Genomic DNA, 23452 nt, shown 5'->3' with positions numbered 1-23452 from the left:
TCTGAAATGAGCTTGTCTCATCTCTGTTCTGGCCAGAGCCTATCATACCGAAGGCCTATGTACGGCTGACCTGCAGGGAGAACATGACTGAGTCATACATGAGTTACAACATGTATAACATACTGAGTTATACATGAGCCTTATACACAGTCTCTGCTAAGGGATATGTTTTATTCCCAACTCACCAATTTTCGTTACCTCTATAATATTTTAATTCTGTTCAGCAAACATGATTTTTATCTTGATTAAACCTGACAAACTGGAAATTTTAGGGTTGAGAAAGAAAAAATCAAGTAAACACAAACCCTGATTTGGCTAAAAACTTCAGGATACCTCCTTGTACTTAAATTTCCAGTGACTCTGCAGAGCTACTACTCATTATAGATTGAGTTTAAATTATGAAAAAGGTGGGTTTAATATCAACAGGTTCTTACAATGCCTTATATGAAATTCAAAAGTTTTAAGAAATAACCATATTTCCTCACTCTTTACATTGACAGCTAAACAAATAATTTTTTATTATTATTATTTGCTTTGTTTTGTTTTGTTTTTCATAGTGCCAATGGATTGAATGTTATCTACAGAGACCAGCTTCAAGACATCCAAACATACTGGTTCAGATTTGAATCACATGCAAATCCATATATAAATGGAGTTAATATATTATAACCTAAATTATCTGTTGTGAGATCTAAATATTTCTGTTTGTCTTTCACTAAATGAGATAAAATTAGCTTTGTGCTGGAGACACTTTTGTGTCAGCATATGTCACTGGAACTCAGCTACAGATGCTCCTTTTAGCCCACTGACTGAAGGCAGCCAAGTTTCATTGCAGTCATGAATCTCTTCCTTTATGAATGTGCTACAAAAAAAAAGTTGGTCTGGTTTACTCTTATCATACATTTACCTTAGAAATTGCTTTTACCTACCTTTTGTTCTCAAATGAATGTGAAATTTCCACCCTTCTGAAAACCAAAGATCAGGAATCTATCATAAAAATTCCCGAATGAAACAAACACTTGCAAACATTTATTTTCTATATTTACTACAACACCAGAGACTTTCACTACTTCCAGGAATTACATTACACAATTTATGCTTAATTTTCTTTTATTCACTGGGAGACACAAAATATTAACTCTCAACAAGAAGACTCAGACTGAAAGTTAAGTTGGTTGCTACAGTAAGAAAGCCAATTTTTGTTCGTTTGTTTGTTTTTTATTATACACTGTGAAGTATATTGACTTCAGTGGGGAAAGGGGTTGACAGACGTATTTTGTAGATGTATTTCTACAAAATGACCCATGCACTTCTAATGATACAATAGCAGAGTTAATTGTTTGACTTGGCTAAGAGGATGATGGCTGAAAATAGCAGTGGTGACTTCCAGCACAAGAGCTACAAGTGAATTTTATGCAGATTAAAAGTTTTGCTAATTGAAATGGCTAAAAACATCTGAACTTGTTTGTGTGTCTTTGTGGTTGTTTTTTCTTTGTTTGTTTGTTTGTTTTGTTTTGTTTTATTTTGTATTTGCCTCAAATGCATATTAAATATATATATATTATATATATATATATTTAAAAACAGGATCCTTAAACAGGACTTAATCAATGAGAAATTAGTTTAGGATCATTGTTTGGCAAAAGCCCTTACCTCTTCTTCACTTTTACACTTTGATAACTAGACAGAAAATGATTAATCTCTTAATAAGATAGTCTTTTTTGTAGTTGTCAGTGCTGTTGCATTTGAGTGCATCATAAACATTAGATAAGAATTCTCTGAAGTGAAGAAGAGGAGAAAGTGAGGAAGCATTTTAGAGATGAGAGGATTGAAATACAATGAAATTAAAGTCAGAAATATCCTTTCCAAAGGCCAAAATCAGAGTCCTTGGGATTTTTTTGTCTAGCACTTCATCTGGCCAAACATAATATCAATTTAATTCTGCTAAAAATAGGGATTTTCAGGTTATATGTGGAATAGAGACTGTTAAATCAAATACCCAAAGAAAAGATGATACACAATTAGCTTTGAAACATTGGTCTAAGTTACCTGCCTATTGTCACCCAAGAACTTTGTGGCATAACAGGCTGTAAAGCAAAGGGTTTCACATCATCTCAGTTTCACGGGGTTATATTCACCTAAGCTAGACAGGCAGTTAAATTCTTTTGTTTCAGGCCCCATCTCTTCAGCATGCATCTTCCGTTTTCTGTAGCATATGAGTAAAATTGCTCCTGGAGAAAAAACAATTTATATATAAATTAAAATATATTAATGTAATCTTTGATATGAATCAAGCAGTGACTCTATGAGAAAAACAGTGTATTATTTTTGGAGAACAGGAGAGGTGCCAGAAGAATGGAGGATAGCCAATGTCACTCTGGCCTTCAAGGACAAGAAGGAGGATCCAGGAAACTACAGGCCAGTCAGTCTCACCTCTGTCCCTGGAAAGGTGTTGGAGCAACTTGTTCTGGGTGCCCTACTTCTTATTACTCTTCTGGAATTTCCCTTTGATGTAGGTACTCATAACATTTAGTGGATTTCCCATTTGGTTGCAAGTAAAATAGAAAACCCAGAACAGCTCTAATGTGTTTTGGTCTATACAGAATCCAAACATTCAAGGCAGATATTGCTATTTATTTTACAGTGATAGGCATATATTTAATAAAATTTTCTTAGCAATAATGCAGGTTCTGAGGAACAAATTTGTAGTCTTACAGCTTTTTTAATTGGAAGTGAAATCAGAAGGGTTTGATTTTCCATGTAGAATGTTTGGGTTTCGATGTTAACAAAACTTACAATATATGAAATTAGCATATATTATAGTGATAGAAACAACATTGTTTCTTTGAGACCTTATTTCACTTCTTCCCCACCCAAATAAACTCAATTCAAACTTAAGTTGTTAATTAAGATATGTCTAATCCTAACCCTTTCGTCACAAGATCAAAAGGAAGAGGAAGGTCTGTAAAATGTGGGAAAAGGGCCTGTACTCTTGGGAGGAGTATAGCAGTGTTGTCAGGGCCTGCAGGGACGTGACGAGGAAGGCTAAAACCCACCTAGAGATGAAGCTTGCAAAAGAGATAAAGCATAATAAGAAGGTTTATTTTTAAGTATGTAAACAGTAAAAGGAAAACTACGGATAATGTGAGTCCCCTGCTGAACGAGGCAGGTGCCCTGGTAACGGGGGACACTGAGAAGGTGGAGATACTGAATGCCTTCTTTGTTTCAGAGACTCCCCACCAGGACTCCTGAACCCTGGAGGGAGGAGAAAGAGTCTGGGAAATGGAGAGGTCCCCTCTGGTTGAGGAGGGAGTTGTTCGGGAGCGTCTCAGTGGGATCAACGCACACAAATCCATGGGTCATGATGGGATGCATCCACCTGTACTGAGAGAGCTGCAGAGGTGATTGCCAAAACACTCTCAATCATCTTTGAAAGACCTTGGAGAACAGAAAAGGTGCCTGAAGACTCCAGGATAGCCAGTGTCACACCGGTCTTCAAGAAGGGCAAGAAGGAGGATCTGGGAAACTACAGGCCAGTCTCACCTCTGTCCCTGGAAAGGTTGTTCCAGGGTGTCATGGACATACACAGCTTGTTCTGGGTGCCACCTCCAAGCAACTGGAAGAGAAGAAGGTTATGAGGAGTAGTCAGCATGGATTCACCAAGGGGAAATCATGCTTGACCAAACTCGTTGCCTTCTATGATGGCATCACCAGCTGGGTAGATGGGGGGAGAGCACTGGATGTCATCTACCTTGACTTTAGCAAGGCTTTCGATACTGTCTCCCACGATATCCTGCTAGCAAAGCTGAGAAAGTGTGGGATAGATGAGTGGACAGCAAGATGGGTTGAGAACTGGTTGACTGGCTGAGCTCAAAGGGTGGCGATTGGCAGTGCAGAGTCTGGCTGGAGACCTGTGACTAGCGGTGTTCCCCAGGGGTCGGTGCTGGGTCTGGTCTTGTTCAACATCTTCGTCGACGACCTTGATGAGGGAAAAGTGTCCACTCTCAGTAAATATGCCAACGATACAAAGCTGGGAGGAGTGGCTGACATGCCAGAAGGCTGTGCTGCCATTCAGCAAGACCTGGACAGGCTGGAGAGATGGGCAGGAAGAAACCAAATGAAGAGCATAACAAGAGCAAGTGTAGAGTCCTGCACCTGGGAAGGAACAACTGCACTTATCAGTACAGGCTGGGGGATGACATGCTGGATAGGAGCTCCGTGGAGAAGGACCTGGGAGTCCTGGTAGATGACAAGTTGACCACAAACCAGCAGCGTGCCCTGGTAGTTAAGAAGGCCAATGGGAACTTGGTGTGCATTAAAAGGAGCGTGGCCAGCAGGACAAGGGAGGTGATCCTCCCCCTCTACTCTGCCCTGGTCAGGCCTCACCTGGAATACTGGATCCAGTTCTGGGCTCCCTGGTACAAAAAAGACAGGGATCTCCTAGAAAGAGTCCAGCAGAGGGACACAAAGATGATACGGGGCCTGGGGCATCTTCCCTATGAGGAAAGGCTGAGAGATCTCGGTCTGTTCAGCCTTGAGAAAAGAAGATTGAGAGTGGATCTTATTGATGTTTACAAATATCTTAAGTGTGGGAGACAGAGGGATTTGGCCAACCTCTTTTCAGTGGTCTGTGGGGACAGGACAAGGGGCAATGGCCAAAAAATGGAGCACAGGAAGTTCCGCACCGATATGCAAAAGAACTTCTTCATGGTGAGGGTGACGGAGCAGTGGAACAGGCTGCCCAGGGAGGTTGTTGAGACTCCTTCTCTGGAGATATTCAAGGCCCGTCTGGACGCCTGCCTGGGCAACCTGCTCTAGGGAACCTGCTTTGGCAGGGGGGATGGACCCGATGATCTCTTGATGTCCCTTCCAACCCCTACAATTCTGTCATTCTGTGATTCTGTGTGATTCTGTGATTCTGTGATTCTAGAAATAAAGACTGTATCATAATGCATAATGAACAAGGAACCTGTATCATGTTGGTATGGACAATGTTAATTATGTTGTTTCCTAACATATTGAGTTATATAACGTGTAACAATGTCTACACATCTGTATCTTATGGTTTATCCTAAACTGGGGAACCACACAGTCATTAACTAGACCTCCACACTTGAATTAGTGGAGTAAAAATATCTTATCACCTGTTCTTCCTCAGAAAGGGAGAAGACATACAATTTTCCACTGGATTTCACTAATATTTTATGACATTTCTTTTTTAGCATCTTAGCTTCTCATCTGATCTGATTTTCTTCTTTATTTGTTCTGAATTCCTCAGCCCTAGCAGATGGTTGTCGTTTAACACAGAAAGCAGCCAAGCACCACACAGCCCCTCTGTCACAGACCCTCCTCAATGGGACAGGGTGAGAAAATAAAATGAAAAAGCTCATGGGCTGAGATAAGGACAGAAAGATCAGTCACCAGTTCCCAAACAGATTAATGTTATTTATTGCCAAATAATAACAGACTAGAGCAGTGAGAACTAAAGGCAAACTAAAAACACCTTCCTCCCATACATCCTCTTTTACCTCCAAGAGGCACAGGGAAACAGGGAATGGGGGCTGCAGTCCGTGCCTAACACTTCATCTCCGCCACTCCTTCATGGTCACTGTCTGCCCCTGCTCCTCGTGGGGTGCCTCCCATGGGATGTCATCCTTCACGAACTGATCCTGCATGGGCTTCCCACAGGCAGCAGCTCTTCAAGAACTGATCCAGGTATGGATCAGTTGGTGTCCAGACCGCACCATACTATGGTGTCCATCCATCAGGAGCAAACTGCTCCAACCTGGGTCTCCCACGGGCAGCAGCTCCTGTCAGATCACCTGCTCCTCTGTGGTCTCCTCTCCATGGGCCACAGGTCTGGCCCGGAATCTGCTCCAGTGGGGGCCCTCCACAGGCCGCAGCCTCTGTCAGTGCAGGTCCACCTGCTCCACCGTGGTCTCCTCCACGGCATGCAGTGTGGAACCCTGCTCCACCGTGGTACTCCATGGGCTGCAGGGGGACAGCCTGCTTCACCATGGTCCTCACCACAGGCCTCAGGGGACTTCTGCTCTGGCATCTGGAGCACCTCTCCCCCTCCTTCTTCACTGACCTTAGCACCTGCAAGGCTGTTTCTCATTCCTCTCACTCTCCCAGCTGCTGTGTCGCAGCAGGTTTTTTTCCCTTTCTTAAATAGGCTCTCACAGGGGCGCAAACAACATCGCTTATTGGCTAGGCTCTGCAGCCTAGCAGCGGGGCCCTTATCTAACATGGGGCAGCTTCTAGATTCTTCTCAGAGAAGCCACCCCTATGGCCCCCTGCTACCAAAACCTTGCCACATAAACCCACTACACTGCTGAATGGGTCCCCCATGGGCAGTAGCTCCTGCCAGACATCCTGCTTCACCATGGGCTCCTCCACAGGCTGCTGCTCCAACCCAGAGCTGGATCCTGCAGGGGCTCTCCATGGACTGCAGACTCTTTCAGGGCTGTTTCTCTCTACATTTTCTCACTTCTCTTCCCAGCTGCTGTTGTGTAGCAGTTTTTCCCTTAAATCTGCTCTTACTGAGGTGCAAACAGCATTGCTCTTTGGCTGAACTCCAGCCAGCAATGGGTTCCTTTTGGAGCCAGCTGAAACTGGCTTTGATCTGACATGGGGCAGCTGCAGGGCTCTGCTCAGAGGCCACCCTTGCAGACCCACCGCTACCAAAACCTTGCCATATAAACCCAAAACACAGTTGTAAGGTAGTTTAGTTCTTCTTCAGTGTGGTGACTACTTCAAATTACTTTGCTTTCTCTTCACATTAATATTTCCAACATTGACATTTCAATGTTAGATTTCTACCAATAATATACACACTGAATTTAAAGGTGAAATTGCAACTATAAAATCAATGTAATAGAGAATTGGGTCTCATCATTGATAATGCACAGTGAATAAAGAAGAATTTAAAAGTTATTTCCCTTCTTTTCCACTAACACATTTGATCCCAGTCCTGGAGTACCTCTTCATCAAGACATAAGCTACCCATACCTCCCAGAAAGGATCCAGTTCTTGAGCATCACAGCACTGTGCCCCCAAAAAACAGGGTTTTTGTAGCTGGTGTCTGAGACAAAACACAGTGAAGTCAATGGAAAGGCGAAGAGTGACTTCAGATGTATTCTGACCAAGTCTTTACAGAATCTGAACAGAATCCAAAAAACAGAAAATGTCTGTGCTGTTATATACACACATTTTCTTCTTAAACCTGCTTATTCCCTGATCACCTTTAAGGTGATATGCCATTAGTTCTGATTGGGTTTTTACTGGCCCTCACTTGCCAGTAGTGACCAAGCACAGAACTAAATCAATCTTTGTCAGAACTGTAATTGAGCACTTCCCTAATTTATGAGACGGGTTTTCCATTAACAACAAAATCTTGAGAATTAAATAAAAACAGACCTTCACAACTGCTGCTGCACTGGTGAATAAAATAAAAACATTGATAAATGTACGCCCCTTTTCCCAGACTGACTTTGAAAAATTCTATGTCACAGACCCAGGTCATATTCTGACAACAATTAGGAACGCTAAAATAAATAGTTGGAAATTCTTTGTTATGACAGGCTATGCAAAGATGTTAGTTTTTGTGTTTTGTTTTGTTCTGTTTTTATTTATTTATTTATTTTATATGTGGTTTTGCCAATTTATACAGTGAATATGAATTATGTTATTACAGTAATTCTGTTACAATTCTTCTGTATTTATATTGTTATGCCTTTTTTAGAGCATGGTAACTTCTTTGTTTTAAATCTGATTCAGCTGATACTTGATGAAAATTTACAAAGAGGGATGGAAATATTTCCTTAAGTTTTGCTGTAATTGTTTCCATTCTTAATTTAAAACACTCAAATTTCAACGTGAAGAATTTTTCTTTTGGTCTTTCTAAAAAAGCTTTGAACGTCTCATCAATTAAGACACTCAAACTAGACCAGATAAATCACTAAAAAATGCAACAGCCATGACAGGGAGATGAATTGCTTACCTAATAGGTATTTTCTACATCTGTGTGCTACATCTCTAAAAACTTGTATTTATGTGAATAGTTCATTTATGTCAACTATATGGATTTTGTCACCCTTGAATCAAGCCTTGTATTTTATGACTTTGTGAAGGTTAAAAAATAATATTCAGCTGTTTCACTGATTTTACTACCATTCTTCTCCTCCACTTTCTGGTTGTACTTGGATTTGGAAAAGTAATATCATTAAGCAACTTGTTGACACAAAACTTCCAGCATCCCTTTGAAATTAAAATGATGTTTAGAAGGTGCTTACGTTAAAGAAACCTAAATGCTGACTCCTTGAAATTTGTTATGCTTAATAATATACCATACTTTTAATATTTTTTTCGTTTATGCAAATACACACATGCACACACTATCTAGAATACTGTCAGTTTATAAACTTGTATTGCCAATGTAAATGTTTTAGATAAATCACTGTTTCAATAAAATTGAACCTATTTTTTTGAAGCACTATAGGAATTGAGAAAAAAAAAATTACATCATACGTGTTGTAGAAGCAAGGTAAACGGAAAACAGAAAATGAGTGGTGTCTAATTTTTTTTTGTTCATTTGTCCCACTGATAACAGGTGTTTAAATACTTATTATAGATATTAAGTATAGATTTATTTTATTTTTTTTAATTTCAATCAGTTCTATAATTTAAAAAATGCAGCAAACATTCAATATACAGGTATGTAGAATCATAGAATATCCTGAGTTGGAAGGGACCCTTAAGGATCATCAAGTCCAACTCTTGACACCGCACAGGTCTACCCAAAAGTTCAGACCATGTGACTAAGTGCACAGTCCAATCTCTTCTTAAATTCAGACAGGCTCGGTGCAGTGACCACTTCCCTGGGGAGCCTGTTCCAGTGTGCAACCACCCTCTCTGTGAAGAACCCCCTCCTGATGTCAAGCCTAAATTTCCCCTGCCTCAGCTTAACCCCGTTCCCGCGGGTCCTGTCACTGGTGTTAATGGAGAAAAGGTCTCCTGCCTCTCGACACCCCCTTACGAGGAAGTTGTAGACTGTGATGAGGTCTCCCCTCAGCCTCCTCTTCTCCAGGCTGAACAGGCCCAGTGACCTCAGCCGTTCCTCGTACGTCTTCCCCTCCAGGCCTTTCACCATCTTCGTAGCCCTCCTCTGTACACTCTCCAACAGTTTCATGTCCTTTTTATACTGTGGTGCCCAGAACTGCACACAGTACTCGAGGTGAGGCCGCACCAGCGCAGAGTAGAGCAGGACAATCACCTCCCTTGACCTACTAGCAATGTCGTGCTTGATGCACCCCAGGACACGGTTGGCCCTCCTGGCTGCCAGGGCACACTGCTGGCTCGTATTCAACTTGCTGTCTACCACGGCCCCCAGATCCCTCTCTTCTAAGCTGCTCTCCAGCGTCTCATCGCCCAGTCTGTACGTGCAGCCAGGGTTTCCCCGTCCCAGGTGCAGGACCCGGCACTTGCTCTTATTGAACTTCATGCGGTTGGTGATCGCCCAGCTCTCCAACCTATCCAGATCCCTCTGCAAGGCCTTTCCACCCTCATTCGAGTCCACAACTCCTCCAAGTTTGGTGTCATCAGCAAACTTGCTCAAAATACCTTCTATTCCTACATCCAGATCGTTTATAAAAATATTGAAAAGTACCGGCCCTAAAATGGAGCCTTGAGGGACACCACTGGTGACCGCCCGCCAGCCTGACGCAGCCCCATTTACCATAACCCTTTGGGCCCTGCCCGTTAGCCAATTGCTCACCCATCGTATGATGTTTTTATTTAGCTGTATGGTGGACATTTTGTCCAATAGGATCCTATGGGAAACCGTGTCAAAAGCCTTGCTGAAGTCCAAAAAAATCACATCAGCTGGTTTCCCTTGGTCCATCATACGGGTGATCTTATCATAAAAGGAAATCAGGTTAGTTAGGCAGGACCTACCCTTCACAAACCTATGCTGGCTGGGACCAATGACTGCTTTGTCCCCCAGGTGCGCCTCAGTAAGTTCGAGAACCATCTTCTCCATGATTTTACCAGGCGTTGACGTGAGACTGACAGGCCTGTAATTGCTAAGGTCTTCTTTCTGACCCTTCTTGTAAATCGGCACAACATTTGCCAGCTTCCAGTCTACCGGGACCTCTCCAAATTCCCAGGATCATTGAAAAATAATTGAGAGAGGTTCCGCGATGACGTCTGCCAGCTCTTTCAGCACCCGGGGATGAATCCCATCCGGACCCATGGACTTGTAGGGATCCAGGTGGAGTAGCAAATCCCGCACACGTTCAGGGTCGGTTGGGAGTTTGTCATCCCCACCGTCCCAGTCCTCCAGCTCAGGGCACCCTGGGTCCCGAAGCCCATCATCGGCATTGAAGACAGAGGCAAAGAAGGCGTTAAGCGTCTCTGCTTTGCCTATGTCATTGTCTGTGAGGAGACCTTCCCTATCAAGGAGCGGCCCTATGTATTCTTTAGTTCTCCTTTTTCCATTCACATATCTGAAAAAGCCCTTTTTATTTTCTCTCACAGACACAGCCAGCTTCAACTCTAGGTGTGCTTTGGCCACACGAATTTTCTCCCTACAAACACGAACAGCATCCCTGTATTCTTTCCATGACACCTGGCCCTCCTTCCAGTAGCGAAACACTCTCTGTTTCCGCCTAATCTCCATTAGAATGTTCCTGGTCAGCCACGCCAGCCTCCTGCCCCGCCTGCCTGACTTGCGATATTTAGGAATTGCCTGATCTGGTGCTTCTAGGAGGCATCGCTTAAAGAATGACCAGCACTGGTGGACATCGAGGCCTTCAAGAGCAGTTTCCCAGGGGACCTTGCTGACTAGTTCCCTGAGCAGCCTGAAGTCCGCTTTCCCCATATCTAGGGATGAGGTTTTGGTGACAGTTTTCCTTCTGTCACCGTAAATTTTGAACTCAACCACTTCATGGTCGCTATGACCAAGGCGGCCACCAATCACCACATCTCCCACCAGACCCTCCCTGTTTTCTAGCAACAGGTCTAGGAGGGCACCTTTCCTAGTTGGCTCCGTTAGCACCTGCACCAAGAAGTTATCATCTAGGTGCTTCATGAACCTCCTGGACTTGCTCGTGTCAGCCGTGTGGCACTCCCAGTTAACGTCTGGCAAGTTGAAGTCCCCCATAAGGACAAGGGGAGTTAATCTCAAGGCCTCTCTTAGTTCTGTAAAGAATAATTTATCGGCGCTATCGTCCTGGCCAGGCAGTCTGTAATAGACTCCCACAACGACATCCCCTTTATTCGTTCGTCCCTTGATCCTTACCCAGAGGCTCTCAACTTTGCCATCGCCGACCTGAAGTTCCACACAGTCCAGCCCCTGCTTCACATACATCGCCACCCCACCACCTCGCCTACCCTGCCTGTCCCTCCTGAAGAGCCTGTAACCATCTATCGCAACACCCCAGTCACAGGACTCATCCCACCAGGTTTCGCTTATGCCGATGATGTCGTAGCTGCAGGACTGGGCCAAGACTTCTAGCTCATCCATTTTCTCCCTCATACTGCGTGCGTTTGTGTAGAAGCACTTCAAATGCGCCTCCCTACACGCAACACCTTGTGTAGCCGACCGAAGGACCTCACTAGCACACAGTCCCTCTGATTCTAGCGCCCCATCCCTTAGCTTATCACCAGCGTGCCTGGTTTTATCCCCTTCCCCCTTTTACTCTAGTTTAAAGCCCTAAAGTAAAGGAATAGCTTTATTGGATGTTCCAGAGAGAGCACTGTGGCATTCTAATGGATATCTGTCCATTCGAAGTATCGTTCACATACACAAAAAATGTTGTAAACAACTCAGATTAGCAGTTGCTTTAAATTAACATCATGCTGCCTTAAGTCAAACCTGAAACATAAGACCTAACATGAATACTTTGAGGTACTGAAAGGAGAATGAAAATTGGAATTGGGAGTTTAAGGCAGGACTGTTAGAGGAAAAAGAAAAATCCAAACTGCACACATTCAGTGGAAATGAAAAACTTTAGAAGTAATCCTCACAACACAGGGACAGAAAGGAATTTTATAAGCATCATACAGCTGGAAACTGGTGTTGTGAATTTGGTCCATGTTGTGTATGTGAAGTACTTCATTAGGAGGCATCCCAATGCTCCTGTTGTCTGGGCAGGTGAGGTTTGTCCTCCCTTTTGGGTTAGATGGAGGGACAGCTGGGCTCAGCAACTCCATTTCCTATATTCTGAAAATATAGGACATGGAGCAGCTTACTAGAAGGATAACAAAAGCAATAGAAGACTCAGTCTCCCTGGCTTCTAGTTGTGGGTCAACATTGAAGTCTTTGGTCCCCAGACTCCACCTGGTCAAGTGCACTCTCATGCCTACTGCTGATGCTTGTACTTTCTATGGAAAAGCTAGAGGAACAGAGCAAGAAGGAAAAAAAGGGGAAAAAAAATGCAAAGTGGCACAAATCCCTTCCTGCCAAACTAATCTCTCTTTATCAGTAGTCAGTGAATAAAACAGATACTGAGGCAGTACTTTTGCTTGTACCATTTTGTAGAAACTGGAACAAAGATTACTACCTAAATTAATGACCTAATAGCTTGTTTGGAACAGGACTGTGAGCTCTTCAGTGCTTGATTCCTTTAATCAAAGATCAGATCTGGGATTTAACTAGTGTTGATGGCAATAAAGAGATTCAATAGGTCAGGGGTTAGGAAAAGACTATAAAATGTAAAGAGGAAGCCCTCCACTGACTGTTTTTGGAGAACCTTTAGCTGTGACCGCCACAATGCCATCTTGTTGACAATTTCTGATTGTTTTCAGCTTAGATGACTGCTTTCCAAAGGTAAGCATCATGTTCAATATGAACGTTTATTTCACCTCATCCTCAGTGGATTATTGGATGTCATTTAGAAGTTACACAGAGAATCACAGAATGGTTGACATTGTGGACCTATTGAGATCATCAAGTGTACTCTCCCTGCTCAACCAAGGTCACCTAGAGCTGGTCGCCCAGGACCGTGCCTTAAACATCTTAAAGATCCTTAAACATCCTTAAACATGTGCCTTAAGATCTTAAACATCTCAACAAATGGAGGCTCCAGAACCTCACTGGGCAACTTGTTCCAGTGCTTGACCACCTTAACAATAGTGTTCCACAGATTGAATTTCATATTTTCTAAACTATTTCCATTGCCTTTTACTTTGTCAGGACTCTACTGAGAAGACTCTGGTTCCTTCTTCTTCATTCTGCATTAGGTGGTTATTTATCCCTATATTCATAGGAATTCCCTGAGCCTTCTCACTTCTGGGCTGAACAGTCCCAGCTCACTAAGCAACTCCGAGTATAAAAGATGCTTCAGTCCCTTGAACGTCTTTGTGTCCCAGTGAGTCCATATCCTTCTTGCACTATGGAGCCCAGAACTTATGGAAAGAGTCAGTGGCCTCATTCAAGTGAACTGTGGACTGCCCACAATCTAAGAAAAATAATAATAAAAATAAAATAAAATAAACTGAAGTGGCACAAAAAGGTACCTTTACTGGTTGTTTGTTATAATGTCAGCAGTGAGATGCATTAGAAGAGAAGCTGAAATATCCTCTTACCTCTACTTTTAGTCCTTCACTTCCAGTTAAGGCACACAGTTTACTCCCCCACACCCCCAAGAGTGCTCATTTTCTGGATAAATAGAGGGATTATGTTTCCAGGGTTGTTGATCTGACACCTTTCACAGATCTAAATTGATTTAAAGTTCTAACAACAATTATTCATACATTGTATGAGGCATTTTCATTGGCATTGCATCAGATCTGCTTGTCCTTTAGATATGATACTGTGTCAAAGGAATCATGCTTTTATCATAATGTTTTATCAATGCTTTATGCAATGGAAAATTTTTTTGCTCTTTGAAATGTTGAAGAAGATACATTTTGTAAAGTAAACATTTACATTTCTAACAAAATATTTCAGCTTAATAGCTGTCAAGTTTTAGAGAGTCAAAGATGAAAAACAAAATATTTCAGCATTCTATTCTAACAATATATGCACACCAGAAGCATTTTTTAACAGTTTTAACTTCCTTATTCCTGTTTTTAATAATGTGTAATTTTTATGCAGACAATTTTATGCTGACAGTGTCTATGTGAAGTTTTAGCCAGATACAGATTAAAACAGTTAAGGTATAAACCCCTGAAAAATGGGGTTTATAATGGAAATGGCAACTGACCCTTAACTGTAGCGGTGCTACCGGATGCTGCTATAATAAGCTTCCCTAGATGCCATGGTGTAAATGTATTAGCTGTACTAAGAGACCCACTCCTGGTATAATTATGTTAGGAACCAATAAGACAGCTCAGAAATCAATATGCTAAGACAGATAGAGTAAAGGACCACGGCCAGCAAACTGGGGATAGATTAGTCTGGCAGGTCCCTAGCTGAGCCATGAAGAAGGGGATATCTCTGCTGTTGTAAGAAAGCCATTAATTGTAAATTTTCCTGAACAAGGAACTTGAAGGGAGAGCTTAGGCTGTTGTTCATACCATTCAGTGTAGGCTGCAACTATTATTGATCAACAGTTAAGCTTTTTATTCTGATTTCAAAATCTAACAGTGAAAAAAAAAAAAAAAAAAAAACTAAATGTGTAGGAAGGGGGTGCTTCTTTTGTTTTATTTCTTAAAGAGACCATCTTAACCATTTACCACTAGGTTTTCCCTTTTAATTTGGTTTAACCATTTTGAAAATAATAGCACACTGTAAATTTTTTCTAGGTTCCCTTGTCCAAAAGCAGTTAGCCCTGTAGAACTGCACTAATTATCTAGTCAATAAAATTCTGCAAGTGCAATATGACTGATTTGATGTGTTAAAAATAGGTACTGCTCTTAACAGCATTTTTAAAATGTCCAATCAAATTAACCTGTGCCATTAAATACTATCATGCTCTCTAATAATTAAATCTATGACAATGAGAATTTTGCTGCTCTAATTTTAAGTAATTTCAGTGGATTTTTTTCTGGCTTTTTTAATGTAAAAGAGTAATTTGCTTAATAAACAGAAACATAGTATAAATCAATGACAGTTGTAGGAAAAAAAAATAAAATAAATGGAAAGGAAACAAAGGACAACCTTTTGTGGTTACAGTACGGCACATCTGCTCATGTCCAATCAAACTTTCAAAAGCGTAGTAGTAAACAAAAGCAGCCATCAAGCAGGGACAAAGTCAGAGACATAAGTGGTCTGAATGAGTGTGCAATTTCTGCCCATATGACCATCCTGACACAATTGCTCTAATTTTCTTTCCAGAAATGACTGATAAAAGATTTAGGTAATTGCTATGGAGACAGACTTCCTTCCATCACGGGGTATCTTGAATAATACAGCCTCAGGGTCATAAGATGGAGTGTCAGTTTCTGCAGAGTCCTAAATTAATACTTGTCCCTGTTTCAGCTATACTTCCTGTACATCTAATGAAGTGAATGTAATTTATTTTGACAATGTATTGAAAATCACTTGATCAAATGACTATTCTGTAATGAACACAAAATACCATATAGCCTTGAAAACTATACCTAAAAAAAGACATAAATACACATCAATTCTTCAGAACACATATTCCTCTCCTTCTGAAAATGTTGCATGTATTCAGCATAAGGTAAAATAAAATAGTTTCTAAAAGCTCAACTATTCATGTGATTGTTAAAAAAAATAGCTTTCTGTGGTGTCTCAGTTTGACCTATGTCCATTCAGATTCTGACCTTGTCCCCTATAACAAAAGTTAATTTATCTAGGTGATCTCTGTACTCCCAAGTATTGAATAGTACTCAAATAAATAAATAAATAAATAAATCAGAAAGTCCCAAAAAAAAGCTAGTTACTAGTAAGAAGTTTTCAAAATATTGTGGATCAGATCCAATGAAAACTAAAGTCCATGCATGAACAGTCCATTTTTAGGCAAATCTTACACACCCACCACTAAAATTTCATAGCTTCAGACAGTTTGTAGTACACTGTCTGGAGTATTATGACACATTCAGCAGCTAATGAAATCAGGTGGGTGCAAATGGAAGATACCCACACAGCTGTCACATATTGCTCACAATTATAGAAGCTATCAAAAAGCTACAATTCATGCCATTCCTAATGACAAAGATTCCTTCTGGAATATTGTGTGAGTGCTTTATAACATTTTAATTTTAAAGTACCTGAGTTTTTTAAGGGCAAACGTGACCATTTTCAAACACACAGCAAGATGTAAGTATGTTGATCATTATTTTCTTTCCCCACTCTTTTAGAGGAAATATAGCTGTTTTCAAGACATATATAAAAAAAAAATCACATCTGAAATTAACATGAAGTGATTGAAGATGTTTTGAAAACTGAGTAAACCTGTCATGAGCTTGCCAAGGCTGCCAATGTAAAGGCAAACAGTTGTACAATGGCAGTAGAGAGGTACTGTGTTGTGTTTAAATACAGCCAGGCAGAAGCCAGTGGATAATGCTCAGTAATGGGTTAATCAATACTTATTATGGTTTTATTGGTTCACTAAAGAGAGAACAGAACCTAGTGAGCACAGAGTCGAAAAATCACTGCATCTGATCTAGATAACATCTTCTCTCCCTTAGGGATTTCCCTATTCAAGAATCCAATTTACCATGCCTGATTGACAAGGATTGGATCCTAGGGAATCACATAACTCTTTTTAGGACCCAATAAAATCCTAATGGATTTGTCTGACCCGTCAGGAGATTCAAGTTTTACTAAACTGAGGGGCTTTGTTGCAATTAGCCTGTATTCTACTTGCAGTTGAAAAACTAAGCTATTAGGAGTCATTGCTTTCTAAAATGCTGGAGTCGTGCTGGGTTGTGAATGCTAGATAGAGTTACCTTTCTTTGCAAAAGGAGACTCTTACAATGGATTCTAAAATTCAAAAAGCTTAATGTTAAATCACATTAAATCGGTGACCCAAATGACGAAAAATAGTATCTTTCAAGTTAAGGGCAATACTTTTCTTTTGCATCTTATGCTATTTAAAAGATATCATTCAACAGATTTCAGCCATTGAAATACATTGTCAAGAATAAAAATATTATTTAAACTAGTACATTTAATACTTTTTAAAAAACAGGATAAATAGATGAAGACAATGTGCTAGAAATCCTTTGTGTCAAACTGTTAATCATTGTGGAAAACTACTTCCTAATATTTCAATTTTGTTGATATAATCTTTTCCTTTTCATTTTATTCCTGTGGATATTTGTATGAAAAAGCATATTGGTTCAAGACTGCATTTCTGTTCATTTCACTCAGAGCCCTAGCCTGCCATGCAGTAGAAGAAAGGGAGTAAGGTGTGAGAACTTAAATGTTGTGGCAGCCTACTTCTTGCCTGGAAAAGTAACAGGAGTGCTCTAGATTGGATCCCAAATAGTGGGTATCACAGTCTTGGATTAATGATCTAACCTGTACCAGACTACACTACATAGCTTCATCTTTGCTGAAAACATTATGTATCAAACCTAGTGATTCTTTATTACCAAAATTGAAATAATTTATTTTTTCTGAGCAGCAAGTTTACATGGACAGCAACGGTCTTGACCACTGACTGCTACAATGGTACATATTAATCTGTTTTCCACATGAGAACTATGAAAGCTATTTAATGCATCATTTTGTGATTAGAGTCACACAAGATTATTTGCAGAATTTCAGCAGCTGTTACTTTCTTTTCCTTTTACAGCATTTTTGTAACGAAAAAGGGTTGTTGTAGTACTACATAGACAACCCTTCTTTATATTGTAGTTCTTGATTGCTTTATAGAAATGAATATAAAAGTAGAAATGGCTATAAAATGAAATAAAAAGTAAGCAACAGGCACATATTAAAGCAATATGAATTTTAATCTACAAATCTCTTCCTCTGGAAGTGAAGAATGAAGAAATACCAGCAACACTGCTTTGGGGATTTTCCTCCCTCTTATTCCTTCAAGATGATAGAGTTTGCCAAGAATATCAAAACTAATCTGGTAAATGTTCAGTGGTCGGCTTCAGACTACTGTCATCTGTTCTCCACATCCTTGTTATTTCCCAAGAACACAGAAATATCTGGAGCAGGGATTCTTCAAAAAGAAGAAAGCTTTAAGTTGTATTAAACTTCACAGTCACACTTACCTTACTCAGTGGAGTAAGAAAAAAGCTCCTCTGAGGTCTTGTTTCCAGCCTCTGCACATCTGTCTCTAGAAATCCAAACCTATGCTTCATCTGTCTTCACAGATGTCCTTAGACAGACTGAAACTTATTTCACTTACCTTCAGCTAAAACTGAAGAATTGAACAAAACTTAGCATCTAGGCTACTTCTGCAGTCAATGGAGAAAGATGAGCATATTTGGAAGGTGATTAATCTCATGCTACAGTAGGGACCATGAAAGTCTCTTGGAAATGCTTATATGGAAGAAACTCAGATGATCAGTTGAAAGTAGACCAACAATTTGGAAATGTTTAAAATTGAACTAAGCACATCTCTCCCTAAGTCATGAAGGTGGCTGGGTAAAAGAGAATAAAACTAAAGAACAAATAAATCCTCAAAAGATTTTAAATGTTTTCTAAACAGTGGAACCATTTTTACAGTTCAGATATTTAAATTTCTCTATCTATATTTTCTGTCTAGATATATCTAGACAGCTAATAAAAATTGTGATGGATTTTCCTTAGAAAATATTCCTCACCCACAGATCAGCTATTTTTCAGTTCATAGTGACTTATTTAATGGAAACTTAATGCTTGAGGAAAGTATATATTGAACAGCACTAGATCTTAAAGTCTTTTATTTATTTAAAGAAAAACAACAGTGTGGTAAATGGCAAGTCAGTTATCCCATATCATCCCCTTGTTGTGCTGTGTTTTATGGTAGGTTTTCAACCATTTATAGTGTGGAACATATTTTAATAGATGGATTATTTAAAGTTCGTGTTACCTCTCCCAACTCAGAGCCACACAGACCACTTCCCTTCTTTTTGATTGCCTGGCACTTCTCTAGTAAGTAGACTAATCACTTCCAATAAAAATTAATGTTAGGAAAGTATATAGTTCAAAATTTCTAGAAGTGAATATTGGCTTGGAAAGCCCATCTTGATACACAAAAACTGCATTCCTTTTTAGAGAAGAGCTAACCATCTTTTTTAAAAGTTGAATTTCTTATAACATGCATGTAAGATATCTCTAGACCACTTTAGAAATACTTTTGGAATTTTAAAATTAAAACGAAGTTTTCAATTGAAAAAATTCACTACAGTTTCAATTTGTAAAACTCTCCACTTGGCTCTCAAAAACCAAGCTGCAATGTAACAATAAGACAACTATACTGCTATTCAAAAAGGTTTCTCATTTGAAAAACATCACTGGTTTGAACATGCCCAACCCTCTCAATGTAGAGGAGTGATAAAGTGTAGCTAAGTAGTTCCAGGTAGCTGCACCACTTAGAATCCAATAAAAAAAACACAAAAGTTCCAAAAATAAATCCACTTTTTGAAGTTCCAGTCTACGCAGATGCACATCATGGCATACCTAAATTGTCGTGGATACTGAGTCTACTCTCTCTGTCCTGAAAATCAGACTGATTTTGCTTGGGTGCCAAATGCTCCTATACATTAATTCAAACACCTGGGTTGATAAACTGAATTTGTGCTGAACCTGGAATATCACTGCTTTCCTTGACAGTAACATTTCCTGATTTTATTGAAATGCAGCTTTCTGTCAAGAATTATGAATTGCCTACTTTTCTTGTTTTCTGATGTGAAGTTGGTATGAATACAAGCTATACATTCTCAGGATATCTTCTTTTTTACTTAGTATTTTAAAAATGTTTCAAAGAGATCTAAAGTTTCAGTCAAACACAGGCTATTTTCTCGTTTTCTATGAACATTTTGTTTGTTTTTAAAATATAAATTTATTCTTACACAGTGAAAAAAATGTTGTTTTTGTTTGTTTGTTTTACTTTTCATCACAAGTTGAAGTGGAGAATAAAGTCCTAAACTTACTGGTCGTAAACCAAGTTGTATGTATACACATATAATATACATTTATACACAAATTTTTATACACATGCATGAATATTTCTTTGGCCATATACGTAACACAATATATAGTCTTGTTTATAACAGAAACAAAACAAATGCAGAAGACATTACGCCCTATGAAATATCCTGCTGTATTATTTTATTGATGATTCATTTATTTCTGTTTGGTTCCTTTAATAACTTAGTGCAAAGTGACTGTGACCTTTTAAAGTTGTTCCATATATTTAATGGCCTTTTACTTGAAGACTTCTCACTACTTTGTTATAGAAATAAATAATTTAGCAACAATCTAAATTTTAAAAATAATAATAATAATCTTTATTCTGCTTCTTAAATTAAAGCTCCCATATCTACTTTGAGTGTCTTTGACTGCTAAGTGAATAATATTAAGAAAAAGTACTTATCAATGCTGCAGAAAAGAAAGTTTGTTTTTAGGCTTTTTTTCTCATGCCAAAGCACAGGTGCTTCAGATACACCTAATTACAGCAGTAATTAAAGTTATTACCTTACCTGTTTATTCAAGGGCACAAGGACTTCTAATGGGAACAAATCAAGATATAAAGACTTGCTGTCAATTAGGCCTGAAGGCTTGAGGAGATAATGGAGGAGGTTTGGAGTCAGGTTTCAGTTTTATACAATAACAAAAATAGCAATTCAGCACCTCTTACTTTTCCTGGAACCATCCCAACAGTTCAGGAGAAGAAAGACAAGAAGATTACCTGGGTAACACAATCTTAAGGGCACAAGAGAATAATGGTGTTCTCCCATAGGCACATCTATGGCAGAGCCTGCTGCTAGCAGAAAATGGGACTGCTACAAATATAAGCCTATCAACCTGAGAACAACAAATCTGTTCAGCTTCTTGTCACAGATCTTGTCAATACAGTGCAGGCCATGAAGGACACGTGAAATGTGACTCTGCTGTGGTCAGTGCATTCTTGAGTCCCTGTCTTAGTAAAATGGCTTGACATGACTAGTGCTACTTTCACAGAGATGTAATTTAGGACTGACAGTACATTGAAAATATCCTTTTGCTGCAGGTTTTCTTAGGGTGCCTTTTAAAGTAAGGAAGGAGGAACTATGGCAACTATAGGGCAAGACAGGTGACTTGCTGAACTTCTGTACTTGTTCTATCGTCAGTTCTATCATTTTGAACCTATCAGTTTCAAAACTATGTCACATGAACTGGGAATATTCCTATTGTATTGCTTATTGGCTTTAATATAATGGCATATGTACTTCGAGCTCAGGATAGACAATTGCAGAGTTTGTATATTACCAGCCAAATGAAAATATCAAATGTGTATCACTTAATGAATTAGATTAGTCACACATTTTAAATATTCTGTTCTTGCTGTCTGATTTCATTATGCATATTTTACAGCAAATTACTAGGAATGTTCCTAAGTTAGAAGGTAGTATATTTCAGTTTCAGACATTACAGGTTGTTTCTTTGAGGCTGGCACTTTCAAATATTAATGAAAACTTATAACCTCTTCTAAAAAGTAAATGCATATAGCAGGGAAAATTAAGCGATAATAAAGAAATACTTACATTTTTCTCTTTGATCTGATAGGTGTAGTTCTGCAAAGAGAGGAAAACATTAAATCAGCATAACAATCTCTCTTTTTTTGCAAATGTCCCACAAATAAAGAAGCAGATTTTATAAGCCGGTGCAGTGGGAATTTATAGCAGCAGGTGCATGGTACCTGTTTGGAATCTGTTCACACCAAAATGAAACACCAGATGATTATAACCAGAACTAAAACACAGGATTTCTTGATTTTTACAATGTCTGATTTTTTTAATTTTTTATTTTTCTTAATGGTGGTGGTGGTGGTGGAGGATTTTGTTTGTTTTGTGTTTTCCCCCCCACACACACACTATATTGGAACATATGTCATAGTTTTATACCTAGTTGCTCCAAAGACTGTACATTTATTATTTAGATAAGGGGGATTGGTTTCACTGGCCTAGCCATCACACCCTGCTAAGTTCCCATGACTTTCGGTGCTTATTTTCCCAGCCTGTGATGTCCCACCAGAAGCCATCAGGAAACAAATGGGGTCTGAATGTTAATTTAAAGCCAGGACCTTGCAAACAGATCCATTCACACATGTGTTATTGATTTCATTAACTTTGCAAGATGCAGACTCCAGGCCTAAAGTGTTATGTTAATTCTGTGTAGGGACTTTGAGGAAGCTCTCCAAGATTATGGGAGGTGTGAAATGTGTTTCTTCCTTCAATATGCTGAAGCCCTTCTAATATTGTCTGGGTCACACTAAAGGAGATTAGAACCTCAGGGAAAATTTTAGGAAAGCATTTTATTTACAGATAATTCTCCCTATCCTTTATTTATTTTCTCTTTTCTTGCAACTCTCTTCTTTTGTTAAAAGAAACCTCAGCAAAACCACAGATTCTTGTAATTTCCTACTGATTACTCCCTATGCAATGTCCTAATCCTCTCTTCATTACTTTGCAAGTGGTTATTATAAAAATTACTGAGGTTATAAGCAAGGTTATGATTTTAGTGGTGGAACAAGTAGTAGGAAAAAAAAGGGGGGGGGGGCATTACGTAAGTATGAAACCCTTGTGGGATTTATAATTTGTTCATGAACCGGTAAATTCTCCTTTTAAAGTCAAAAGGTTTCATATAAATACAGTCAAACTTGCAACACTGACTCCAGGTCCAACACTATCCCAAAGTCTTCCAATTGAATCATTGGTTTTGAATCCAATTTCCATAGCAACAGAGACCCGGCTCTTCTGAAATGGCAAACAAAATGGATTTTTCAAATTATTCAGAATTCGGAGACAGACCACTCTGAGGTGAGGTTGCAATGACCTAAATTAAAGGAAGCCCTGAAACTTAGCAAACTCATATATAGCTAAATCCAAACTTCCTACTTTCATTACTTCATTTTGGACTAAAACCTCAAATACCAATGCCTGAACACAGGAGTAGAGGACCACCCCATTTACTGACAATGGGAAGCCACTTCTTTGGGAATTCTGCACTGAAAGTGCCAGCAGCCAGGCAGTATTAAGCAAAAAGAATAAAACAGCTGATGTCACATCATACCTGGAATAGACCTAAGCATTAGACAACTTTGATCCCTTTCGATGCTCTGACGTAGAAGTCCTCTGTTCTGGCCCCTGTTCCCTCAGTCATGCGTGTATTCATGTATAATATTTTGCATTATCGTGTTTGTTAAAATATGTTTAACCAGGAGTACAAATTTTCCTTGCTAGAGTAAGGATGGAGTAAAATTCAGGACATCCACTTTTGGATAAGTATCCTTTTTTTGTATATTTTAAAACATTCCCTGAACTGAGGACTGAATTTCACAAAAACTAAGTACTTACTTAGTCCAGCAGCTTCAGCTGAGCCTCCCCAGTGTACATT

General features: G+C 39.5%; 1 protein-coding gene across 10 annotated transcripts in view; it reads right to left on the bottom strand.

Annotated features, from left to right (window-relative positions):
- Positions 1 to 920: 920 nt before the first annotated feature.
- LOC310893204 (uncharacterized protein) overlaps positions 921 to 23452 on the bottom strand; it is a 28689-nt gene continuing 6157 nt past the window's right edge. Inside the window, exons 1-5 of one of the 10 annotated variants that reach the window (XM_083821812.1) lie at positions 22033 to 22606; positions 21601 to 21630; positions 20557 to 20634; positions 3544 to 3616; positions 921 to 2231 (exon numbers count right to left, since the gene is read on the bottom strand). In XM_083821812.1, coding sequence (XP_083677938.1) covers positions 2110 to 2231; positions 3544 to 3616; positions 20557 to 20634; positions 21601 to 21630; positions 22033 to 22164 — 435 coding nt within the window. In that variant the 5' untranslated portion in view covers positions 22165 to 22606 and the 3' untranslated portion in view covers positions 921 to 2109. Of the gene's footprint in view, positions 2232 to 3543; positions 3617 to 12703; positions 13461 to 16151; positions 18090 to 20556; positions 20635 to 21600; positions 21631 to 21755; positions 22607 to 23452 lie in introns of those variants that run through there. The other 9 variants (XR_014578809.1, XR_014578812.1, XR_014578814.1 and 6 more) reach the window with 9 other exon arrangements.

Source organism: Anser anser (genome assembly GCF_964211835.1).
Source record: "Anser anser genome assembly, chromosome: 2".
Lineage (NCBI taxonomy): Eukaryota > Metazoa > Chordata > Aves > Anseriformes > Anatidae > Anser > Anser anser.
This window is presented reverse-complemented; position numbering and strand designations above follow the sequence as displayed.